Here is a 21,166-nt window from a genome sequence, read left to right on the forward strand (position 1 = left end):
ACCCCAAGGCCGAATAACTTAACAGCATATCGTAAGCCCCATCGAATCATCATCCTATTTATTAGCCTCATCATATTACAATCATCATGACGACCATCATTAAGGACTCTAGACTTTCCCTTCACTCTCTATAAGGGCCAACCAGGCTGAAGCTTTCCCTTCACTCGCTATTAAAGCCAAGTAGACTAATTTAACTCCAGTGGCAGTGCCTGATAGAAACATGGCGAAGATAGCTTGCGTTGTGTCGCCGGCGGAGCTCCGGAGGGTGGCGGTGATCCGGTGGTGCGGCGGGAAGGATAGGCAGCTCGCTGGATTGGCCATGGGCCAGCGGAGGCTTCGAAGGCGGCGGGGAGGCGGCACCGTGCGGCTGGGGAACAGACGCCGGAAGCTGACCCTTCGACGACTCGTGCGGTGGTCGCAGGTGCGCTGGCGGGTGGTGGTGGAGTTCTTTGGACCGCTCAAGAGGGCTGTGATGGAGATTGCCTCCGGCCGGCAGCTGGTGGAGTCGCAAGGCTTGTCGATGCGTTTTATCTACTCCTTTCCTTTCCCCCTCGTGTGATCATTTCAAGGGCAGTGCAGGGTATTTGTTGTGCGCTTTTTAACTGGGATGGCGGCATGTCAAAGTATAGTTTCTACGTTATGATCTGTTAATAAATATGTTTTGGTAATCTCATGCCTTTGCAATTTTGAGTCACAAATAGATTTTTTCTTTTTTTTAATAAAGGAGGAGGCAAAACCACCCTGCATTTATTAGAAAAATGAAGTTTATAGAAATATTTATAAAAAATTTATAAAAAAATAAAAATAATTTTTTTTTTTACAAAAGATAGTTGCCTGTAAGTAAAACTGTTAAACTATTCAACAAATTAAACAAGTAGTTTTTGATTGAATTAATTGGATACTACTGGTTATTATTATATTATTATTATTATTATTATTACTACTGGAGGTCGTACATGCATATATGCGACTGATTCTATGAACAGCTCTGCGCTTTTATGCGGACTATCTAATTAAATAAAGGATTAATTGCAAGTACGTGGTCTGCAAAAATCTACTTTAAATGGCTGCGATGCCCTTGGTACGTGAGATTCATGTGTTAAGTATCAAGGAGGCGATAGTGTTTAACATGGTCGTCTTCGATAGAAAATCGTATTTCACATACCGATACTTTAAAAATGATCATAATAATAAATAAAACTTCCCTTGTAGGGGGTAATTTTGTGAGCTGGAAACCTCCAACGGAAGGATTTGGATGTCAAATGGAAGGTTTACGGAGTGGGAAGGCTCTGGGGCAAACTATGCTGAATTTCGAGACTTTTTTATTATATATAAAAATGATAATTATTTTTTAATTTATTGGATTTGGGCTTTAAAAGCTTAGCCATTTTATATACTGGAATCTGTGGTTGGAAGCAGGCATGGCCCATCCCAAAGCCCAACTATGCTACATTGTATACAAATGTCTTAAGTTTTAATAAGCATACTTCTTTGTCTGAGTTCTAATCATCATTACAGTTTCGATATTTAAAAATAATTTGTCCAAACAAAAAAATTGAAGTTTTTAAAAAAAATCAAATAAAAAAATAATGAAAATAAAGAATATAAGAAAGTGTAAGGATCAAATAGATTAGAAATTGATACCGTCAGCAAGGATAATTAGCTTATTTAATAGAAAGATAACAGTAAAGAATAATTTGATCAAAAAAAGATGGGAGTTAGATCACTTGGATAAGGCTCTCCTCTGCAGCCTTCCACTCAACACCTTGACTAGGGCTGAGCTAATCTAGTAAATGAAACGATCGATCGACTGGATTCTTCTTCGATTTTCAAAAGGAGGAAAATTGTGGAGAGAGAGAGAGAGATGTAATATAGTGAAACATTTCTGCAATAAGGAAAAGACATCAAAAGTGTGAAAATCTACCTTCACCACTTTAATTTGGAAGATTCCCAAATGCCAATCTATTTGACAATTCTTGTAGCTCCCAGTCAACTTATGTAACAAATATTTAAGATTGTTTTAAAACTACTAGATGATAAATTGAAAGGTTGCATAAAGATATTTATTCCAAAGCAAGCTGCATTGTCCAAGGTAGGAGTGTTTTAGATAAGGATTCATGTACATATTTTTTCCTAACCTGACCTCATCGGTTGTTTACAAATTCATAGCAGTCCTTTATTTTGATTTTTTTTAAACCCTCTCACTGGATTAAATAATCCCATACTATGACAACTTTTGCAATTAGAGGAAAATAGAATTTATTTATAGCGGCAATTTTGGAAGAAGAGAGAGAGAGAGAGAGAGAGAGAGAGAGAGAGAGAGAGCCAGCTAAAGAAATTCTCTCCTTTTTACTTAAAAAAAAGGAAAAAAAATCTCCGTTAACATGATATCTCTCTAATTCTCTTCCCAACTAACCAATTTCTCTCTCTATCTCTCTCCTTTGTATGATCCTCCCTCATTTTATCGCCCTTTTTGTAGATAAAAATTGTTTAATAACAAACAAAATCTTTCTACCTACCTCGCCATATTTACTTTCTCCCTCCAAATTAATGATGGACAGCTAATAAAATTTTATTTTTATTTTTTGCATGAATACGCTTCTAAATATCAAATTTTGCATGAATATCCTTCAAAATTAATATTTACATATATATTCTTGTAAAATACTTGTTTTGTTATTCTACTCTTTTTTATACTTATTTTTGTAAATGTATCCATGTCATCTAACGCCGTTAAAAATTAGCAATTTCAAATTAAAATAACTAAAATATCCTTAATAAGTAGATGTGCAAAAAAATATATTTATAAGACGATTGCAATAGGAGACAAAAACATAATTTCAATTTTAAATTTTTTTAATTAAAATAAATATGATTTTTCTTAACGATATTAGAAGAACCGTTATATTAGAGATATTTGTGCAAAAACGATATTTTATAAGGTACAAAAATAAATATATATTGTAAAAGAGTATTAACAAAAATTTGAATTTTTAGAAAAATATTTATGCAAAAAAATACTTTAAAAAATAAAAACTTCTAAAAAATTTGCCCACGTCTTACACATTCTGTTTAACTCTTAACAAATCAATAAAAAAAACTATACTCAGCTACGTGTGGTGTGAGAAGCCGGTGTTAAAAAAAAAAAATAGAGAGAGAGAGAGAGAGAGGAATATAAGCACAACTCCATTACATTTCTTCTTTCGAACTTGGTCAAAAAAAAAAAAAAACAACCCAACCCAACAGAGAACTACAACGTAGCAAGTACCTAGGTATTTTATTATGGAAATTTACTGCTCGCTATGTTTGTTTGTATATATTATTTTTTATTGTATCTAAAAATGGAGATTCTGTTTTCCTTTTTCATCATTTAACACTGCATTGATTACTAAAGATGGAGTTTTGCACTACGCATATACATAGCGAGCGCTATGGAACATGACAGGAATGTTTTGCTAATATTTGTCTGCACGTCACCTCAACCTGGGTCTTAATTCTGCGGAAGCATCCCGTCAAACCCACAGGTGTGGTTTTTTTTGAGAAAATACAAAGGGACAGCCTTCGAGTGAAGCTAAAACTAGTTTGACAACGGGCATGCATGAGATGGATATGGGAATCCCTGACCCTGCAAACATTTGCTACTTTGGAGGTTAAAATATAGCTCAAGACTTCCTGGGTGTAACGATCAAAAACATCAAAATGAGCGAACAAATCATCAGGCAGCATTTCTTGTTTGCTGCATTCTACATCCTCCATCAGACTTAAACCCACTTTAGGTGCTTCAAAGGTAACGTTCAGGCGGCAACGGGTCAATTGCTTGATTAAAACAGTGACAATCTATTCTCAGACTTTTTGGAACATTATATTGTTTTCATAACCTTGTTGGCAAAAGAGACAAAAGAAACGACTAAAACGGGTAAAGAAAAAGAAGACGGGATGAGATTTTAGATGGCCTAATTTCCGAAAGTGTTTCGAAAGAAAATTTATAACGAGGACCTATTCAAGAAATTCAAAAAACAAACGGAAAATGCTCCAACTTAAAACTTGATTTCATTATTTTCACCCTAGCATTACCATTCAGTTTAAACCCTAGAAGTTAATTTTGTTTATGCGAGGCCGATTTACTTGTCACGTAAAAAGCCATTCAAAAGTTACATGCACCATATCCGTAACCTTGTTACATGCAGCCTCCATTATAAAAAGCCTACCCAAATGACTCGACTCACGTGTAAGCAACTTTTGACATAATACACAGTTTTCCCGAGTGTTCGCTTCCAAATATTCACTAGATCAAACAAAAACCCTCTCCAACCAGAATCATGCAGCTATTATTCGTCATAACACCTTAAACTGTCATGAGATTCCCCACATACTTACGAGAGCAAATAGCAGGTATACTCAACTATGTCGCAATTTTAGCATACTAAAGTTTTTCATACAATTATCTTTGCTAAAAATATATTCATGGTATAGTTGTTCCGTGAAGTACAGATTTCCTCGTCTGATAATACAGTATGGGTTAGAAAGATCATGTCAAAAATCACAGCATTCCAACACCTTTAATAAGTTTATCTTTAACATGTTTAATATCAAAACATTTAAGAAGTTCGTCCATCTTGATTCCTACCATTTGGTGAATGAACTTCAGCAAAACTCAAGGATATTAATAGCCATTACGGTGACCAAACAACCTAATGAAACAAAGGTGAACGGAAAAAATAAATGAAGAGAACATGCTCCACCAGAATATAGATAACAAACAAAAAAAAGAACAAAAATTATAATTACATTTTCTTTGGGAATCAATGTACATGAGAAGATGCATTGACCTGAATTTACAGAACTGTGTTGATATGAAGCGCTTTCAACAGTGCAGTGGCCATTTGCTTGACTAAGACTTGACCTCCGGAGCGCTGTCCGTCCCTACGTTCTTCGATCAGATTTTGGAGCTTTTGAGGGAGGTCATTTTCCACTATGAGCTGTTTCGGTCGAGGATGGTGCTCATACACAGCCTGACAGAAATAAAGGTTTAGACAAAAGAATTCATTCACTTTGCTGTAGAAAGGTATAGTACCGAAAACATTCTACCCCAAAAAAAGGTTGTGCTCTATTGACAGAGGCTGAACCTCACTTTCCACATCCAGTTCTCTAATTGTCCCCACCCATGTCACTCCGCTATGCCAGTTTCTTGCTCTCTGTACCCAACATCTCCAACTACCTCACTCTCTCCGTTTACCACCCAAATTTTTGCAAGAAAATGACCTGAAGCATTTGTAATGGACATCTTTGTATTCATGCAAGAATAGTGACAACTAACCTTTATTAGCTTTAAAAGATTCAGACGAGCAATAGCATCTTGATGGTCGAGTCTTGCAATAAGCAATGTAGTCAGACCATTGATGGCCATAGATGTATTTATTCGCGATGATTTCCTGCATTTTTGTTTCCGCATCCAATGTTAATAATTCGGAAAAGACATAGGGCATTTCCTGGAACTTTAGATTGATTAACAAAGACATGAGAAGGAACGATGTGAAGGATACTTACGTAATTATTTTCAAGAAAGGCTCCAAAATATGGACAAAATATTGTTCTGGACAATTCTGGAAAAACTTCACCAATTTCAGAATTGCTTCCTTCTTTAGCAATGCTTGTTCAACTTTTCTGTGGTCATTATCATGTGCCAAGCAGACTGCAAGAGAATCCAGTGCTGTCCCTGCCCAAGCCTCATCCTCCAGTAAGTTCAAGTACACATCCAATCCTCCATGAGCCCTTAGCTGCTCCCTTGAGTTGCGTGATGCATGGGCCATATCACACAGCAGAGGCAATGCATACTGCTTCAATGGTGAATCTGACATGATGAAGTTCATCAAATGAGGAATAATTCCATTTTCAGCTGCTTGTTCCTGCCTCCTTTTGTTAATCTTACAAAGATTGAATAGGGCATTGAGGACCTGCAGATGAAAATAATAATGGAATCAGAAATTAGCTTCCGGATGAACATTGCACTGGAGCAAATTGGACAGTATCTTTCAACCAATGCACATAAGATCATTGAACTGTGAAAATGAACTTAGAACATCTAGGGAAAAAGTATGATGGAAATATTGTTAAGTAGCAGCACTAAAATTGTAAACCAGATTATTCTCCTTTTGTTCTCAACAATCTGAAGTATCAACAAACCTAACACACACATGTTTATGTGACACATGAATTCTTATACTTTAAGTGATTCAACAATTAATGCATGTAATATATACAGAATTCTACAGTTTGCTTATTAGGTAGGCCCAAGAACTCTGCATCTAAATTCTGTACTCCTTGGCAATTGTTACATATGAATGAACTACTAGTATGCTTATGGAGTTGGACTGCTTTTATTGGCATTACAAAAAATTCCAGTCGGAAATGAATTACATATTCAGCTACATCTTCCGGCATATTTGTTACTATCTTGCAAAATGACTCATGTATCCCTATATCTGGAAGGGGATATTCACAAAACCATGCACTCACAGATCAATCTTGATAGAAAAATGCTGCATACCACATGGAAAGGGTCTCGAACCCCATGTTATACCAAAAAAAAAAGAGAGAGAGAAATAAAGTAAACAAGCACAAAAGAGAGAGCAAGAGCATATATCATTATTTAAGCTTTCCCTTCTTACAACAGCAGCATACAGCTCTGCAAGTGGCACACACACACACACACAAACACAACTTCGCTGCATATGCAAATGATATATTACTGTATTGGTTGCAGTCAACCTGAAAAAGAGATCAGATGAAAGTATATAGCTGGACATGTTTAAAATGAAATTAACAGCTGATATTTAATATGTATAACCACTAGTTTATTTTACAGAGATGATCTGGTATTGGCTGTTGAAATAAGAGTAATGATGACTGGTATTCAGAAATCATTGTTCAAATATTATTATAAGATAAATGCTACCCTAATATAAATAATCTTTTTAAGAATAAGAATCAATGTTTGACAAATTGAAACAAAATACATAGACACAATGTTACTTGATAGCAGGGGTAACCAAAAATGATCAGCCCAATCTGCTAATTGGGTACAGTAGGGCCAATGCTTTATGAACTATGGTTGGCTTGGGCTTAAAAAATCACAACATAAACCCCAAGTTGGATACAGTTTGGGTTTGAGCTAAAAACAATCCCCAGACCCTAACCCGACTAAGCTCCTCCAGACCCAACCCGATAAACAAAAAATATGAAATTAATGTTTCACAAAAAATACCTACATGTTTCATTTGCCTGCATCTTTAGCCTTGTTAAGTTACAGAATTTCACAAGTGCACCTAAACAAGACCAAACCAATGGAATCCTAACTAAATAAAGTGCCCAATATCTTTTCCCTATTGCCAATGTACAATTCAATCTACTGATTAATCCGACCAAACCACCCAGCTCAACCCAATACAGCCTGAACTTTAGCTTAAGAAGAGGCTGGGTTGGGTTAGGATTAGCCCTCAACTCAATCCGACCTGCCAAAGTTGCAGCCCTAGATGATAAGGAGGGCCAAATTAACTTTATTAGCTGAGGGATATTAAAATATATTAGTATAATTTTACAATTAAATGAAAATAATCAGAAAAGAAAATAGGTTATTTTCAACAGAAGTATAAAAAAAGTTAAGTGAGTCAGCATACTCAGGCTGCAGCCCAATCATTGCACTTCAGTAACATTCCAAAGATAAGTCTAAAATTATATACATTAAAATATTGAGGCTAAACTTGCATAGGTAGCAAAGTACGAGTGCAGAGTGAATATATGATAGAACTAAGCACAAGTCAAAATTAATACTAATATAAAGCACTCCCTCCTGCATCCATATAGGACTGCCAAACGACCAAGCAGTTCGTGAGCCAGAACACGTTCAGTTTGAAATTTGGCTTGAATTCAGCTTGAAATTTGGTCTGAATTCAGCTTTGCTCAACTAGCATATCAGCCAAGTAGGAAATAGGAATGCTTGCTTGAGCTCAGCTCAAAAACATTCAAGATACGAATACATAAATGATTTAAATATTTCTATATACTATTTCAATCATTATCTTTTATTATAAGAAATTATCATTATTCATGATAAAATAAAACAACTAAAATGTAAAGAACATATTTTAATTTAAGATTAATATATTATCAAGTCAATTAGCTCAAAGTACACATGTGAAAGTCTTGAGATACCCTATGCTCTCCCCAAATCTCTCAAACAAGTTGTTCATGAACAGCTTGAGCTCAGCTAGAAATTAAATGAGCTGGCATGAGCTTAGCTCTAGTCTACATAATACCCCAGGCTTGAGCTAGGCTCGTTTACATCCATAATCATGCCAAAGGGGGAAAAAAGTACAGCAACATACTGGAGTAGTAATTTAGACAAATTATAGATGTGAAGAAAAATTATGTTGAATTTTAGGTATCTAAAAAAAATTGTGATCACATAGAACATGAAATGTAGGATACTCACTTCATTATGTATTTGAGCAATAAGAGGTCCTTCACGGAGTTCAAGATTTGGAATCAAATGTTTGATTGCATCAGCACGCTGAAGATTTTCTAAACAATTTGGGTCGGTTGACAAATGGTTGATACACTTCAGTATCTACATTTAGAAGAATAAATGAGATAACATGACAGAATTAGTAAATTAAACAAGAAAAAAATGTAATTAATACCACGTTAAAAATGTCCAATCTGACCTTAAGAAGGATAGGAGGTTCTATCCTATTGAACATCTGAAAAAGACGAGTGAGCAAGCTTTGGCTACACATGTAAGATTTTACAATAGTGTCAGCTTGTGCAAACTCTAACAAAAGATCTGCCACCTTTTCAAGATACTCCCTTGCCACATCAGCACTCATTGAAGATACCATTTGTGAAAGCAATCCGGATGATGTTGTACTTCCTGGTCTTGCATTCAATACACCAGATCCAGATAACACACCAGACGCAGTCTGGGAAGCGACTCCAGAAGTGGAAGGTCCTTCCACAGATGGGGGTAAAAATTTTCTACTCGTCGTTTTGTTTAAAAATTTCATATTTGAGTCTGGATTACCATTTTCTCGACCATGTCTGGATACCTCTGTAAACAATTAAAGAACTGTTTAGCAAACAAACAAAAGAAAACAATATTACAGTATTTTTTTTTTGATTGCAGACTATATTACAGTATTTGACAGAAGCTTGTAAAAGACAACAATATCAGATTAATACAGCAGAACGCCACAAGAATGGTGTAACTGAAGTTCAATATAAAAGTTCCAAGCAGATGACGATCATGGGAAGCCTACCCAGATGATTTGAATACAAAAGGATGTGAAGACTGCTGCTCTACTGGAAAAACAAAAAGATACCCTTTTCTACTTTCATGCAGAGGCCACTTATAAAATGAGAGTTCCATCATTCCACATAGAAAAACCAAAATGATTTTGTACATGGTATATGGATATAAAACCAGTAAGCTGAACAAGCAGTGATTACCATCCAAAAATTGAAAAAAAAAGAAGAAGAAAGAGAAGTGCCTGGTTGAGAAAGGTATGCATGTATCAAGGACTCTCTCTCTCTCTCTCTCTCTCTCTCTGCAAGCGCGCTCGCGCGCACATGAGCATGCAGGCACATTTATTTAAACGAAGTGAGATATGATGTCCACAATAAAATTTGCAGCATCCATAAACATGTTTATGCATGCATGTTTTTGAATGAATAAGCTTCACTGTTACATTAGCGACATATGACGTCGATAATAAGATTCGGAGCATCAAAAAACCAATTGACTGTTGTCTGTGTTTGTGCTTGTGTGCAAGGTCATGCCACATATGCCTGTTTGATTCCTTTAGAACTAAAAGCACACATGATCAGCACAAAAATAAGTGCATAATTTCAGGTTATTTGTTGAACAGTCCAACAATACAATTAACAATTGCAATAATACTCAAAACAGACTTCATAACAGGAAACGTTTGATAGTCTCGGTCTGCTAAGTACCCTTCCAATGGTTATGTATAGAAGGACCAGCAATCAGCAATGTAAATACCAGCCTACCAGATCTCTAGACGTTTGGCATAGAAACAAATGTGAAAACTGATAAGCATTTTGTAATTATCTTTCCAGTCTAAATAAATAAAAGCATGGGACAAAGCATGGTTCCAGGTGCCTGGTGGTTCTGAAATACTGAGATGCATGTTTATCAGAGGAATACAAACAGATGCACATGATTTAAGGTATAGAAGTCCAGTATCTGTTATGACTAATTCTCTTTAACGTAGCTAATTAATCATCAACTAGAATCTCCTACAATTTTTACTATTACAAATAAGAACAACTACAAGTCAAAGAATGCCAGAATTTATACCAGATAATTCATAACAGAAAAAACATGTTAGAATCTTACAGTCATGCTATCTGTTAAAATCTAGAACTCTCAGAAATAAAAAGCATCAACATCATTTCATCTGTTTTAACTCTTAAAGTACACTGAATCAGAAAAATAGGTAAGACCTGCAAATTCCGCCATCAGAAGATCAAGTTCGCCATTTGTTTTCCTTTCAGTTGAAGCATGTAATAGTGGCAATATACTTTCATGTCTTTCCAACCCAGAAAGGTGGCGAACATAATCAAGCTGGCCAGAGACATGTCGAGAAGGTGGTTCCTTGTCCAACAGGCTTAGAAGTGGCCTGATCTGATCATGTTGAGATCCTGGTTGACTTGCACAACCAGGGTGCCCGTTTGATATATGTTCCATATATTTTGGAGGCTTGTCAGTAGAACTTCTACCAGCAGAATTAGAGAGTCTTTGCTGCCTCTGTAGGTCATTATCCGCTCGAGAAGTATCATGCTTCCACAAGCCCAAATGGTCATGCTCCTTCAAATTTCTGTTCATCAGATGGCCAACATTTTCTGTTGGAAGTTCAGGAAACTTTGAAGATGCTGAAGGTTCCATTATAGTGTGGCTTGTGTGGGACTTATCCGCATCTCCAGAAAATTGCTTAGAGTCTAACTGGACAGCATCTGGTCTCTGAGAATGAGAAGCTGAAGCATGTAATGGCTCTAAAGCTACAGCTGACAAAGGATGGTCCAGCCTAATCCTAGAAGCATCAAGCTGGCTCGTGTGCGAAGCTGTATCCAACGAACCCGATCTTGGTCTAGGAGCTGGACCATTCTGTGGAAGAGATACGCCTCCACCAGATGTTGAGGCTAGTCGAGTTGCCTCATTCAAGCTGTGAAGGGTATTTACAAGTCTAAGAAGTATACCATTCTTTGCAGCTATACGACAAAAGTCATTTCTAGGTGTTGAATGCTGCAACTTAAATACTTGCCACATGCCATCTATAGCAAGATGTACCATTTCCCTGATGATGTACAGATTGTATGTTGAGCATATAAAATTCGGGCAATGTTTAACACAAAAATATAGGAGACTGAAGAACATGGAACAGAAAGGAATATGTGTTCATTATGACCCGAAAAAAAAGTATAACCTGAACTTTGCATAGTCAGCCTCAAGAAAGCCCACCAAAACAGGTATCCCTCGGCATGCAATGAACATCTGCAATGTAATGGTGCTGGATAACAAACAAAATACCCTCAGTTAAAGCAATTATTTTATTACTGTACTTGCTAGGAAAGCATATAAGAATTAAACCTGGACTGACAAAGCTGTTGGATAAAAAAAGCTGCTTGCAGACGAACTTCCCGAGGACGATCAGGCACTGCAAAGTTCATTACAACTGGAATCTGCAAATTAAATTTGCAATCAAGATGGTGATTCCCACTAAACAATATCAACATAAAATGACAAGGAAATACATAGAATATTGCAAGAATGCTGATCTCACAAGTCCAACAAGGCAAGCATTTTCTTGGAAACCAATGTTGTCTTTGATTATATGATTGATAATTTGAAACACGGAGCATATGACCTGCAGATGAAGCTTCAGAGGATAATATCTTAGGCTATAAAATAAATATGAAAACCATGAATATGAATTTATGATATAAGAGTGTTTTGTGCAGTACATCATGCATTATCCAAAGCTACTCAAGCTAGCAGATGACAAATCCATAGAAAAACAAACTGAGTTAAGTACTTACACGATTTTTAGGGACTTCAAGAAGTTCCATAAGTGGGAGAAAACCATGCTGCGACATGTAAACATGTTTCTGTTCAGGACGATGAGCAAAGAACACCATAAGCTTTTGACAAGCTGACAAAATTACATCTTCAGGTGCTTCTGGTTTCAGCAGCCCAACTAATTTGCTAAATTCCACGGACTATATATCACAAAACAGAAAAAAAAATATCATGGTCAAGCAAGAATGATCTAATAAGCATTTCAAAGGAAGAAACATTAGGTGGTCAAATATGAATGCATGAGTAAAACACTAGGCTATGCTATCTCATAAATCAAGAATGCAAAAATTATACAGGTAATCAAGATTTCTGGGGCAAAAGCAAAGTGTCCCATCAATAGGAAAAGTGATGGAGATCAGAAAAATATCTAACAGTAGCACAGCTACAGGTTAGTTTACATGTATTTTCAGATGAACACCATCAGATATCCAGTAAAATCCGCATCTGGAAGTGGGTAAAATTAGACTTTCTTCATAAAACTAACTGTATTTTTGGATAAGGCTTATCTATTTCTTAATCATATATTATATATTTTGATAGATAAAATGGGTTCCCATGACCTTAGAATCATCAATAATCTTCTAAAAAGGTTGAATTTTGGCCCAAACTCAATTAAGCAAGTAATGCTAAGATACTTACTACATATCTTTTAATAACCTAACAATTTTAAAACCACGACACCACATCATGGTAAGGAGAGCTAATTGTGCAGGTGTAAACATACATGTTTAAATGAGGTTTTACAATTTCCAACAATTGACAAACTCTTAATGTATGTAAAGGTGTGGCAACTGAATAAGTGGCATGCACTCTCCAATGCATCATGTAAAATTGCACTAATAAAAATCAAATTGTTCTTTATATTACTATGGAAGAGAGCATTAGTTATGTAAAATATCTTGGTTGGTTAAAACGTGAGGGTAATAACAAGATTGAGCACTAATATATATGTAGGCTAATAGGTACAAAAAAGTGGATCAGAACTCAAGATGGCAGGGAGAAAAAGTCAAGAAACCAATAGCTATAAGGAGAAATCTACAAAGAATTAATCCAAAAAATAAATAAATAAACATATCAAATTGATGGGAAGTACTAATTAGAATTCTGAATAATAACTCATAAATTGATCTCATCCTTCCCACTCAAACATGGTCCAAAACATTAATGTGGGCGCCTAAGCAGCCAAGACAACTGTTTTTTCAGATCGTTCACAACCCAACACCCTCTCCCTCCCCCGGCCTTGGGGGTGGTAAAGGAAATTTCAAGGCAAATCACCTTCACAAATACATTGCGTAAGTAAGAAGTGAAGGTATCTTTATTATATCACAATGACACGCTTTAGCTCTAATAGCACATAATATGCACATAGTACAAGCTATTAAGCATTAAATGCATCAACTTGACATATTTCACAAGTTTGCAAGTGTAAATAATGGAATTCTTATAAAATATTAGGTTCTTATGAATATATTATACTTGTTTAATTATGCTTCCAATAAGTACAAGAGGCAGTGGCAACATCTACAATTTGAATTTTAAAACTAAGAACAACTTCATTATTTTATTGAATTTCATTCACCCCTGGTCACTACAAAGGTTAAACGTGTCGATAATTGGTTGGCATCAAAAGGCAGTGAGGAAGATAGCTTCGAGTTAATGAGAATGAGAAAAAGGATAATTTAAGATGTCCTCAAGTCAGGTGCAAAAATGTCATGGATATACAAGGTGGGAGAAAATTTTCAGAATTACTAAATAACTTGGTTAATTAAATCTTGAAAAGAAGGAATGCAACAAATAATTAAATAAGCCCAGTCCTCAATTATAAGCTACGCAAAACAGACTTGGGTATGAGTGTCAGATGCAGTAATGAGTCTACATGTTGGAACCTTCTAATTTAACAAACTTCTTCATGCAGATCCATAACCAAGTATGACATTGATATCCATTGCAGAACATAGGTTGCACTTTAGATAAATAAAACAGTCCAAGAAACATAGATTATAAGAATAAAGGATTGAATAAAGTTACACCATTTATGTCGGGAATAAAAAAAAATCTGCAACATAAAGGTAGGGTAAAGGGTGGTTGAATAAGGAAAGAAAAGAACAATATTAGAGAATGGGTAAGACCAAGGTCCACCGTACCGGTACCGGTTGGCATACTGGTGGCGGCCCAGACCGGTACATACCGGTCCCGTACCGGTCCATACCGGTTCCATACCGGTTCTTCAACGATAAGCTACCAGTACCGGATTCCACGTTGATCCGGTACCGGTCCCTGGATGGACCGGTACGTACCGGCCTGTATCGGCCGGTACAGCAGACCATGGGTAAGACTGTACAGATCCAAGCTCAACTTTAAAAGCTAGTTTCTTTCCTTGGCCAAAAAGAATGGAAAGATTTAAGAATAAAGAATGTAAACATGGTCTTTAGTGACTTGAAAATAACATATAATAAAACACCACATGAGATAATTTTATGAGCATTTAAGAAGAATTGATACTCAAAGGGTACAATGAAATTGTTGAAGATAATGTATGCAGAGTTGTGACAAGCATGTAAGTTTAGTGGCAAAACAAGGGAATTTCAAACCACTAATGGCTAAAACCAACTCTTCGCACTATGTCTGAATATTTTGTGCAATGCCCCAACGCTACAATATTCTATTTATGACTACTTGTACAATTCAGTTAATCCATTCTACCTTATGATTAAGTTAAGTAATTGATATTAAGTAATAGATATTAAGCATTGTTATTTCTGTGGAGTTACCATGAGATTAAGTAATTGATATTAAGGACTATAAGGAAAATGTTGATGAGATTCTGACTACAATTAAGGAAAGTGCAAGGATTATATTTCAAATACTAAACAGTAGGACACCTCATACTTTTATAGGCTTCTACGTCGTGCTTCTTAAGTGAATCACAACCTCAAGCTTACTGCCACCTCATGTTTAGAAGACATCATGCTTACTACTAAATAACCATCACATGCCTGGGCCACCTAATGTTGAAGCAGCTACCTCATATTTGAAAGCTACCTCGTGTTTAGGTAGGGATCGGTGCCTCATGCTTAACCTACCAACTCATACTTGAGACCTCATGCTTGATCTAACACCTCATGCTCAACCCCTCCGGCAAGTCCTTATTAAAATAGCCACCTCATGCTTACATATCAGCCACCTAGCTGAACCTTAGCGTGAACCTAGTTACCATTATGTTATAGTTGGAGACCTTCTCCTTCAAGACTTCTAAAAAAAGGAGGGTGATACACTGCTACCTATACAAAGCAGCTAGTGAAGAAAGAAAATATAGGAAAGAATAGCGGCAAGCTAGAGGAAAAGGGGGAGTTGCAGTGTTAATCTCTGGAACATATTTTATAGGGTAAGTGTCCAAACATAGTTGACAATTTATATTTTAGCAAATAGGTGATGGATATTATATAGATTCAAAATTTTGATTTCTACGGTTCAATATTCAGGCTCTGTTTGGGGGAGCTTTTGGAGGGCCAAAAAGCACTTTCTGACCCTCCAAAAGTACTTTTAGATAAAAAATGGTGTTTGGTAAAATTTTCAGAAAGTTGTTTCAGCTTTTGCGGGAAGCTGAAAACAGCTTTTGGGAGAAGCTCCAATTTGGAGCTTTCCGAAAATGTTGTTTTCAGCTTTATCGGAAAGCTATTTTTTGAATCAAAATACCCTCATTTAAATCTCACTTTTTTTCCCAAAACCCTCATCCCACCTCTCCCTCTCTCACCCATCCCCTCCCTCTCCCTTTCTATCTTCTTCTTCCTCTCAACGCCGCCGCCTCTATTCCTTCTTCCTCTCCTTTTTTTTTCTTTTTTTTTTATTTTGGGAGCTCGTGGCTGCCCACGATGGCAGCCACCATGTCGGCCACCACCCATGGCCGGCGGCCCCTCTATATTTCAATAAAATAAAATAATAAATAAATAAATAACTAAATATAATAAATAAAAAGAAAAATAATGAGTGAGTGGCAAATAATTTGATCTAAATAAATAAATAAATAAATAAAATATTAGTAATTATTTAACCAATTTTATCACCTAGCTAAAAAATTTGTTAGAGAGATAAATGATCATTAGAAGGATGAAAAATTAATTTACACTAATAATTATAATATTTTATATATTTATTATTGTATTATACTATAAATATAATATTATATTACATTATATCATAATATATTGATATGTTATGTTAAATAATTTAATATTATATTAAATTATTATTCTATAATACATAATGTTATAGTACTATATTATAATAATATTATATTACATTACATTAATATTATACTATATCATATATTTATGTATTAATACATATTATATTTTATTATGCTTTGTTGTATAATACTGGTAATGTCCTTTATGGTCATTTTGTCACATAAAAGTACTTTCTCAGTTTGTTTACCAAACACATGTTAAAGTACCACAACACTTTAGAAATATAGTTACCAAACAGCAAACAGCTTTTTATAAATGCTCTACTTCCAACAACTCTACTTCCAACAGCTCTACTTCCAAAAGCTCTACTACTAACAGCTCTCCCAAACATAGCCTTAGGAATTGCCTAATTTCTTGTTTCTGACTAAAGTTGAGGCAGGTTATAGATTCTAATATCAACAATGTTCCTGGTTACATGGATATTTTATATGGTATATACCCTAGTCATATGCAAATGATCAAAGTTCTATGCTTTCTGATCTTTTTCCCGAATGTTTTGTCGCAAGTGAATGTTGAAAAATCTGTGTTTTGAATTACTATTTGACAACTATTTTATCAGCATTAAGTCAATGTATAAAAGAGATTGCTTTTAACTCTAGTCCTTCAAAAAGTTCATTAATCGTTATATTGCCTAAAAGTGAAAAGTTTCATTTTGTTGTGAATTCAAATGAAAATTTCAGACCAGTCATATTGTGATAATTGACCCTGGCCAACAAGTTGTTGGCTTTCATGCTCTCTGTAGAGACACAATGTAGTGAACCATTGCAGCAGGTATAATAGTTGGCATCAATGAATCCTTGACCAGCATGTATGATAGTTAGTCTCAATGAACCCTTAGCTAATAGGCCTATTGATCAATGAACCCTTAGTTAGTTGATCTTCAGTGAACCCCTGACCAGCGGGTAATAATGGTTGATCTTCAGTGAAGCCCTAAGCAGTGGGTATAATAAATGGTTTCAGTGAACCCCTAACCAATGGGTACTAAGGGGAGGCAAAATGGATTGTCCTATTTTCGGCATGAAGTCACCCAATTCTAGCCAAGTCGAGCTTGGAAGGCCGAGCCCAAAAGGCCGACCTCAAAAGGCCGAGCCCAGAAAGCCGAGCCCAGAAAGCCAACCTCAGAAGGCCGACCTGTCGTCCACATGTTGCAGCCATGCCCTGCAGCAGCCTCACCGCACCATATTTTGCTTGCTGACCACGCCACGATAGGGATCATGCCCTGCTTCCCTAGCCATGCCCTGCCATATCTGTTAACGCCTTACCATTCATAAGAACGGCCTACGCCGTGTGCCTCAAGCAAGCTCTAGCTGCGCGCCATCTCCACTCTTGATGGAAACAGGCCATACCTTCGCCACCTGGGCGGCACCATCGGGGCTATAAATGACTCCATTAGGTAACGCCTAAGGAACTTTTGGACCAACTAAGATCCATTCTAACTTGAGCGTCGGAGGGCCCTCACCGGAACCACCGGTGAGGCTTTGTGCAGGTACGCCGTCGCGCAGGAGGTGGCTCACCCTCTGCCTCGACACTTTGGCGGCTCCCTCGACTCCTCCAGCGTGGTCACCCTCGGGCCAAATTTGAACCACAACAGGTACCATAGTAGATTACCGATCAGTTGGTATTGAAACAATCATAAATAAGTGTTTAGAAGTTTTCAGTATATTCGAGTGTTTTCAAATGCATCCCAGCGTATTCAAATGTTTCTAAGTGTATTCCAATGTTTCACCAAACAAGCGTTTTCAACAATTCTGCAAAAAAAGGCATATATCTTGATGATATTAATTGTTTCAAAAGCATTCCCTTGTTTCGGAACAATGAAATATTGATAAATGCAACTTTCTTTGAGGAGGATAAATGTACCTATTTAATCTCCTATAAGATATTGTTTGTTAATTACTGTGTTTTAATAAGCATGTACTTCCATTGTTTTATTTTTCCTAACACTATGTTGTTCACTATGTTTGGATACTTGCTAAGTTGTGTAGCTCACCATTGAATGATGTACTTCAGAGCGAAAAGCTGATTGGCATGAGGCTATTAACAAGCTTAAAGTGCTTTTGGTGTACATAGTAAAGGTACTACTACAAAAGAAAGAGCTAGATCCTTTTTTGTGTATCTTAAGAAAAGGCCTGTAGAATGACTGCATCAGTAAATTAAGGAGAGAATTCTGCAATCTACCTATATTGACGGATAAAATATTTGCCTTAAAATGAATCATTTTGCATATTATAAAATAATGGAATGAAAAAAAATCTTGGTTTGGTTTCAAAACTTGTTATAAGCTTAAGTTGGACAAAATTTTAGTTTGCCTTGTTCAATCAACGGCCACTTATCTTATAATTACATGACTTGAAGTTTGATTTGGGAATGGTAATGCTTCCATGACAACATATTGAATTAAAGGCAAGTCGTTAATGCAATTGTAGTCACCCTTGGAACCTGGCAGAGCCAGATTACAAGGCATGACATTTTGTGCTTGTAAATGATGAATTTATTTTTTGGCAGTCATATATGACAAATTTATTGCTGACATTGAACGGGTATTAATGCTTTTAGTCATTTGCAAATGACAAAAAGTTGATTGATAAGATGAGGGCAAGGTTACATACTGAACTGTAGTTACAGAATGGCACAAAACTGTCTGGTTTTAATTATCACATGACGGCACAAAACAAGGCCAAAATGGTCTTTTAGATTGTAAGGATGGTGTCTCCAAATAATAATACATTCAATATATCACTTTTAGTAGCACCCGACAAATGCATCTAACTTGCTCTTGGACAAAGGGTCACACATTAGTTGAAGGAACCATGAACCATATGTAGATAACTTATGCGCTTATCTAGCCTCCTCAAGTGTCCTCTAGAAATATTAGAGAATGCATTTGATTGTCTTTAGAGAAAAAGATTATCTTCAACTGCTTAGTGCACAAATTCATGATATGCCCATTAAAACCATGGCATGCCATACCGTACCGAACCGGACGGTGCCGGACATATCATACCATACCGGTTCGGAACCAGTACCAATACCGGTGGCGTACCGACAATCGGTACGTAAAAAAACCGCGTACCGTGCCGTATCGATACTATGCCAGTGTGGCACCGGTACCGAGACGGCAAACTCAGATTAAAACACAGACATTTAAAAACGAATCATTGAATAGCCAATACACTCAGAAATTCAGTCATGTATATTATTAGATTCAGATAGGATAATCATCTGAAAAGTAGTTATGACATCCCACATCAGCTGAAGTAATTTCAATTTTAGTATAAAAAATGAGCACCTGTAGGGGAAATAGGTTGTCTGCAGGCAAGTTTTCATCAAAGACCTGTCAAAAGAATTAAAACAGAGCAATAACAATGTCAGATATTAACAAATGAAGGTTACTAATCAAAATTTTGAACACTGTATCTTCTTAACAAATATCACAGACATGTACAGGTGCACAGTGCAAATTAAATTAAAAGAGCCTCTGAAGAAACAAATGTGTTTAGAACTGAAAAGACATACATCAATATCGATCACATCTTTCCCCAGACCCATCACAATTTCTAGAAGCTTTCCACCATTTCTCCGTCCTGTTTCATTTTCCATCTGCTTATGAGCCATCCTAGCTTTGAGTTCTTTTGCTAAATCATTTTTCCCACCATCATACATGACTGCATTTCCTTGGGCAGCAGCAGATGTTGAAGCTTCAGAACCTTGATCTCTCTGTCTATCCAATGGTTGAAATAAATCATCCAAGGAAGCATCTCCTGGTGTGTCACTAAACCTACTCAGCTCATTACTTCCATGAACTGTTGGCTTTACAACCTTCGGATAGGTCACGATAGTTAGTTATAAGAAATTTAAAGGAAAATGATATTCATTTCAGAAACATACATCTTATTGACGATCATTTGAATAAGATTTGTGTTGTATCTCAATGCAGAGTACATGGAAGAAAGCCGCACAAGATATTTAAGATAATAAATCATAAACATATAACCATGGAATTGGTTCCTCCCAACTTCTTTCAAGTTAACTTTTTTAATGATATGACCAACGAATGAGCATGTCGATTTGGAACATAACTAATCTATGATAGATGCAACAGCTAAACTGTCACAATAAATGCAATTGAGGGCAAAAAAAGACAATCACCAGCTCTGATTATCAGGAAGAGATATAATGAGAAAAATGTTGATGAAAATTTCACCTTTTGAGAACCAACGTTTTGTATTCCTGGTCCAAAGGAAAATAAACTACTTTCATCAAGTCTTGAGCCTCCTTCACCTTCATGTTCTACATCTCCAGCATTTTCTCTTCTCAACTCTGGAATGTCTTGAGCCCCATTTGTGACCATCATATTATGCAATAACTCATCCGGGTTACTGGGAGAAGCTGCTCTGGCAGAAAAAGATCCTAATGATGGCTTTTCATGGAAAACTAGAGTAGGATCTTTAGCAGAAAGCATATCATCAACTATATTTTCTGCACCGTCTGAACAGGTATTCTGAGCAAGGTTACACTTTAAACTGAGATCTTCATCGGTCCCATTCCTTTCAATAGAATCAGTAGTCAAGAGCTCTTTTTCAGACTCTTCCTGAAGCATGATAGCACAAGGAGGCATCAGTTTGTTATAACCTGAACAATGGCTGATTGAGAATATAAAATCCAAACTAAGAAAGCCTGATTGAATTCATTTAAATGTCTATATGACGTTTGCTCGGTCATAATCATGCATTAAGAGAAATGTTAATCATCGTAGAAAGACATA

General features: G+C 36.2%; 1 protein-coding gene across 4 annotated transcripts in view; it reads right to left on the reverse strand.

The window, feature by feature from the left end:
- Nucleotides 1-4,558: 4,558 nt before the first annotated feature.
- LOC103705698 (MAP3K epsilon protein kinase 1-like) overlaps nt 4,559-21,166 on the reverse strand; it is a 35,074-nt gene continuing 18,466 nt past the window's right edge. For 3 of the 4 annotated variants that reach the window (XM_008789516.4, XM_039129986.1, XM_026804113.2), the window contains 13 exons: nt 20,606-20,992; nt 19,918-20,220; nt 19,691-19,735; nt 12,115-12,294; nt 11,859-11,954; nt 11,666-11,757; nt 11,502-11,585; nt 10,522-11,372; nt 8,724-9,106; nt 8,492-8,626; nt 5,548-5,954; nt 5,318-5,432; nt 4,559-5,012 (listed from right to left, as the gene is read on the reverse strand). In XM_008789516.4, coding sequence (XP_008787738.2) covers nt 4,836-5,012; nt 5,318-5,432; nt 5,548-5,954; nt 8,492-8,626; nt 8,724-9,106; nt 10,522-11,372; nt 11,502-11,585; nt 11,666-11,757; nt 11,859-11,954; nt 12,115-12,294; nt 19,691-19,735; nt 19,918-20,220; nt 20,606-20,992 — 3,255 coding nt within the window. In that variant the 3' untranslated portion in view covers nt 4,559-4,835. The remainder of the gene's footprint in view (nt 5,013-5,317; nt 5,433-5,547; nt 5,955-8,491; nt 8,627-8,723; nt 9,107-10,521; nt 11,373-11,501; nt 11,586-11,665; nt 11,758-11,858; nt 11,955-12,114; nt 12,295-19,690; nt 19,736-19,917; nt 20,221-20,605; nt 20,993-21,166) is intronic. The other variant, XM_008789517.4, reaches the window with a different exon arrangement.

The sequence above is a fragment of the Phoenix dactylifera genome, chromosome 9 (assembly GCF_009389715.1).
Source record: "Phoenix dactylifera cultivar Barhee BC4 chromosome 9, palm_55x_up_171113_PBpolish2nd_filt_p, whole genome shotgun sequence".
Classification (NCBI taxonomy): Eukaryota; Viridiplantae; Streptophyta; class Magnoliopsida; order Arecales; family Arecaceae; genus Phoenix; species Phoenix dactylifera.